Raw genomic sequence first — 4,577 nt, 5'->3', positions numbered from 1 at the left:
GAGATAGCGTGGGAGAAGCAGCAGGTCGTCAAGAACCATCTGCTGACCAAAAGGGTACATGAAAGAACTGCTATGGATTCTGTTTAATCTTATCACCTTAACTTTTGGTTCTTCCCACTTGAGTCTACCGAAGATGTGGGAACGGAAGACTATCACTTTAATTGTCATCCGCAATTTACATTTAAAACGAAACTTCATTTACATGTTGAGAGGGAAGATAAACGTAATACTGTATAAAATGATTGAGCTTAGGATGTTCGGGGTTCAGTCTGACTCCGTTGAACCCAAGGTACTACATGTACTTTGTCACTACTATTCTGTAATAAAAGGCATTCTTCATCAAGATCTTCGACGTCTTCACTTTTTCTTACCATGCGGACCCCAACCAACGCCATCTCCAAGGCATCCTGCAAGGTCTGAGGGTGGGCAAGCTGTGTCTGCATATGGAGCTCCACAGGAATAAGGGCCTGGATGAATTGGTCTCTCATCCTGCACGCAAGTTCCCCACACAATCTCCCTCTCCAACGCCATCTCCAAGGCATCCTGCAAGGTCTGAGGGTGGGCAAGCTGTGTCTGCATACGGAGCTCCACAGGAATAAGGGCCTGGATGAATTGGTCTCTCACAAGCTCCCCTTGAACAGACGGTGGCATGTGGGCATACGCTCGCCGAGTCAAATTTTCAATGTCATTTGCCAGGGTTCTCAGCTGCTCTCCTGGCTGCCTGCGTCTATTACTCAGTTCGGAACGCAGAAGCCCTGGCTGTTCAAATTGACCAAATCGCCATCTCAGTGCCCCGACAAGTGCCTTATAATCATGTCTATTTTCAGGGCAAAGCAATAACAAACAGTTCAGAGCATCATCTGTAAGGCACATAGCCAATTCAAGAGCTTTGCGGTCCTCCGACCAGTTCCCAGCATGAGCCAACAGTTCAAACTGTGCGTGAAAAGCTTCCCAATCAACTTTACCTGAGAATTTGGGGGTTTTAACAGCCACCGCGGCAGCACGGGCGCCACCGTGTTCATTCACCTCTGTCAATAGCGCGGCTCCGTGGGTGCCGCCATGTCTGTTTACATCCGACAACAGCGGGGTTCCGTGTGCGCCGCTGTGTCTGTTCGCATCCGAAGCCAGCGCCGTCCCGTGGGCGCCGCCATGTCTGTTTACATCCGACAACAGTGGGGTTCCGTGTGCCGCTGTTTCTGTTCGCATCCGAAGCCAGCGCAGTCCCGTGCGCGCCGCTGTGTCTGTTGGATGTCCCCGTGAAAGTTCGGCAGCTCTCGGTGACACTCTGATCCGGCGGTGAAAGCCCGGCGTCTGCAGCCATCCTCCTCGTAGCCTCCTTCACACGAGCCTTGTGCGAATCCAGATAGCCATCTGTTGCGAATCGATCAGAAGCCCACGCTGAAGCGCCCAGAGCCTCCTGAAACATTCGGCTCGCGCCTGGCTCGGACTTAATCTTTTCTCGAGCCTGCTTCCGCATCGTGCTGCTGGGAAAATAATGTCAGTAATCCCGTAGAACAACTGGATTCGGTTAGGTCACTTCTGACACCAGTGTAGCGATCTAGTAAGGGAAACGACAACTTGACGGTTTCTTTTGTAGCTTGCTTTTTATTCACGAGAGCGCCCGAGGCAAACCCAATGCTTGAGCTCAACTCTCCCCCTGAACTCACAAACTTCCAGAACCTTTTTCCCCTGACTCCACCCACACACGAGTGCGCAGACTCGTTCTTCAGAAGAACACCCACCCCTTAAAGACCCCATGCAAAAAGAACACAAAACACAGGAACAGAACATATTTGACTTAAATCACACCTGACAGCATAACACACTTTTTCAGACTTGCTACAATATGAACAACTGCAAAATAGGCAATACTTCTTAATTAAGGTGTTCTACCAGCATTTGCCTTTGATACAGCTTCCAACCTATAATAATAGATTCCAATAATAGATTCATACAACTTCTGAATAGTCTCCAGTGTCGTCTGTCAGAACATCTGCCAGTTGTTGAAGGGAATTGGCTTCTCACTCCTCTCTCCAAATCTGCTCACAGTGGTTTGATAATATTCAAGTCAGATGAAGTTCATTTTGGTGCTCCAACTGTCCAGGTTTTATGATCAAGAAATCTTTTGTCCATTTTAGCATTGCTGTCTGTGATTAAAGTTTTAGCAGTTGCAGCTCTTTAATGGATGTTGACTTTCTGAAGTTTCTGTTGTTTGAACAATCCTTTCCAGATCCTATCATTCACTTTCAGTTCTCGCCCACGATTCTTCTTTGCTAATTATGTCTTGCCAAGCTTTGTGTACACACGATTGTAAAGACTGTTGTTCTTAAAACACCAAACAATTGAGCTACAGATGCTCCTGCTAAATGGGCTCCGATAATTTACCCTTTTTGGTGACAAATCACCCCTTTTTCCCCACAGCTTGAACTAAACACAACTTACGCTATCAGGGATCGACAATAAGAACTGCCCGATCGGGCCACTGCTGCATCCTCACAAATGTTTATAATTTTTCATCAATTTTAAGCCTTGCCAATTTGAACATTCAAGTGACTTGAAACCATTCAAGTGAAAGAAGACGAGAAGTAACAACGTCTCGGTTACGTATGTAACCCTCGTTCCCTGAAGGAGGGAACGGAGACGTCACGTCAGAGGACCGACGAATTGGGATCTCGCTTAGAGGGACCAATCTACTTCGAGTGTAAACTAAACGAGCCAATGCACATTGGCATGCGATTATTGCATCCAGCTGCTGCTGATCACAGCGTGAGTATAAGTAGGCAGCAGATGCAGCACATATTCAGGTGTAATGACCGCATCCAGAATGCCCGGGTGATACGTTGTCTATAGCAAGACCCACATCGTCTTTACAAAGACGTAACGTCAAGTTTGCCACGCAACGTCGTCTTTAAAAAGACGCACCCGAAATTGCTCTTTTAGGGGAAAAAGCTCTTTTAGCGTGCTGAGGCGCACAGGGGAGATGATAATTTGCAACACAAACAGGGGGTAGTGCAGCCTGATGTGTGCAACCCACTCGACACGGGAAACCACCACCGCTGAAGCGCCGTCCGCCAACACGAAGAGCTCTCCAAGAGCGTGCTGAACTCGTTCAGTCTTCTTCTCTCCGTAGAGTAGTCAGGAGCAGAATGATGTGATCGCTCGGCTCCGAAGCGAAAAGCTGAATATGCGCTGCATCTGCTGCCTACTTATACTCACGCTGTGATCAGCAGCAGCTGGATGCAATAATCGCATGCCAATGTGTATTGGCTCGTTTAGTTTACACTCGAAGTAGATTGGTCCCTCTAAGCGAGATCCCAATTCGTCGGTCCTCCGACGTGACGTCGAGAGTGACCGACTGAAAGGGAACTCATTGCTCTCACTTTTTTTTTTATAGTGCACACATCATGAACACAGAGAGCCACAACTCTGACAATCCACAAACACCAGATTGAGTCTTCTTTTTTATGTCTTTTAAACAGACAAACACATACAAAATTATTTCAAAATACCCGTCTGGGTGATTAGAGTATCCTCGTTTTTAATGAACATAAACAGTTGAGAAAGAAAGCTAATATTGCATCCATGCACAGTGTCTTAAAGTAACACAGACTAATTGTCCTTAATGTTAATCGAAAAAAAAAAAAATATTGAAAATCACTCACTGCTTGTCACGAGCCACTACTGTGAGGAGTACAGAGCGAGGAATGAGGAGACATGGAGTAAACTTCAAACTAACAGACTTAAATGAACATCCAAGGAACCAGGAGCACACACGTAGCGGGGAGAGATGAACTTTCAATACCAGACAACGAGACTATGAAAAGGACTCACTTTAAATACACAAGACTTGATGAGGGGATGACGAGACACACCTGGAACTAATTAACAATTAACACATGGGAATACTAGGTCATGGAGCACGTGGAGAGGGAAAAACACACAGAATCACTGTGACACTGTGACACTGCCCTTGACTGAACAACTTTTGATTAATTCTTGTTATAACTTTAACAAGAATTAATCTATAATTAATTTATACAGTGAATACTATGCAATGTTATTTTCCATTTTATTATGCAATGTATGTCACCTACAAACCAGAAAATTTTTATTTGTGCTATTGCTTGTAATTTGTTTATTTGTTCTTATTTTATCACTGACTGTTCACTTGTCTTTAATAATGTTTACAGTTTTTATTTGTTAGGCTAGTAATTTTTGCTGTGGTATCAAAATTAGAATAGAGAATTGTAAAACTTCACTGGCATCTAAAATGATGGCGTCACATAAGCCTAATTATTAGAGAGAGAGTACAAGATAACATGGGTCAAAAACAATGAAAACAACAACTATCTAATATTTTGTGGCAGGGCCAGTGAAAATATTGGCAGGGCAAGAAAAATCCTTAGCACTGAGCCTGTATGTACAACATATAAAATATAGACAATAAAATATAAATAAAAGATAAGCATTATTATATTTTTTTAACATTAGCCTACACAAATTATACTAAATCTATAATAATGGCTGTTCACATTATTTTATCCAGTACACTACAGTATGTTTGAGATGTTACAGTA

General features: G+C 44.1%; 1 protein-coding gene across 1 annotated transcript in view; it reads right to left on the bottom strand.

Annotated features, from left to right (window-relative positions):
- The window catches only part of LOC107581667 (contactin-associated protein-like 5), an 85,510-nt gene extending 84,033 nt beyond the window's left edge, over window positions 1–1,477 (bottom strand). The window contains exons 1-3 of the mRNA XM_016267288.1: window positions 1,072–1,477; window positions 372–965; window positions 97–155 (exon numbers count right to left, since the gene is read on the bottom strand). Coding sequence (XP_016122774.1) covers window positions 97–155; window positions 372–965; window positions 1,072–1,477 — 1,059 coding nt within the window. The remainder of the gene's footprint in view (window positions 1–96; window positions 156–371; window positions 966–1,071) is intronic.
- Window positions 1,478–4,577: the final 3,100 nt, after the last annotated feature.

The sequence above is a fragment of the Sinocyclocheilus grahami genome, unplaced genomic scaffold (assembly GCF_001515645.1).
Source record: "Sinocyclocheilus grahami isolate Dianchi unplaced genomic scaffold, SAMN03320097.WGS_v1.1 scaffold3.1, whole genome shotgun sequence".
Lineage (NCBI taxonomy): Eukaryota > Metazoa > Chordata > Actinopteri > Cypriniformes > Cyprinidae > Sinocyclocheilus > Sinocyclocheilus grahami.
The sequence above is the reverse complement of the archived record's forward strand: the minus strand, read 5'-3'. Positions and strand labels throughout refer to the sequence as shown.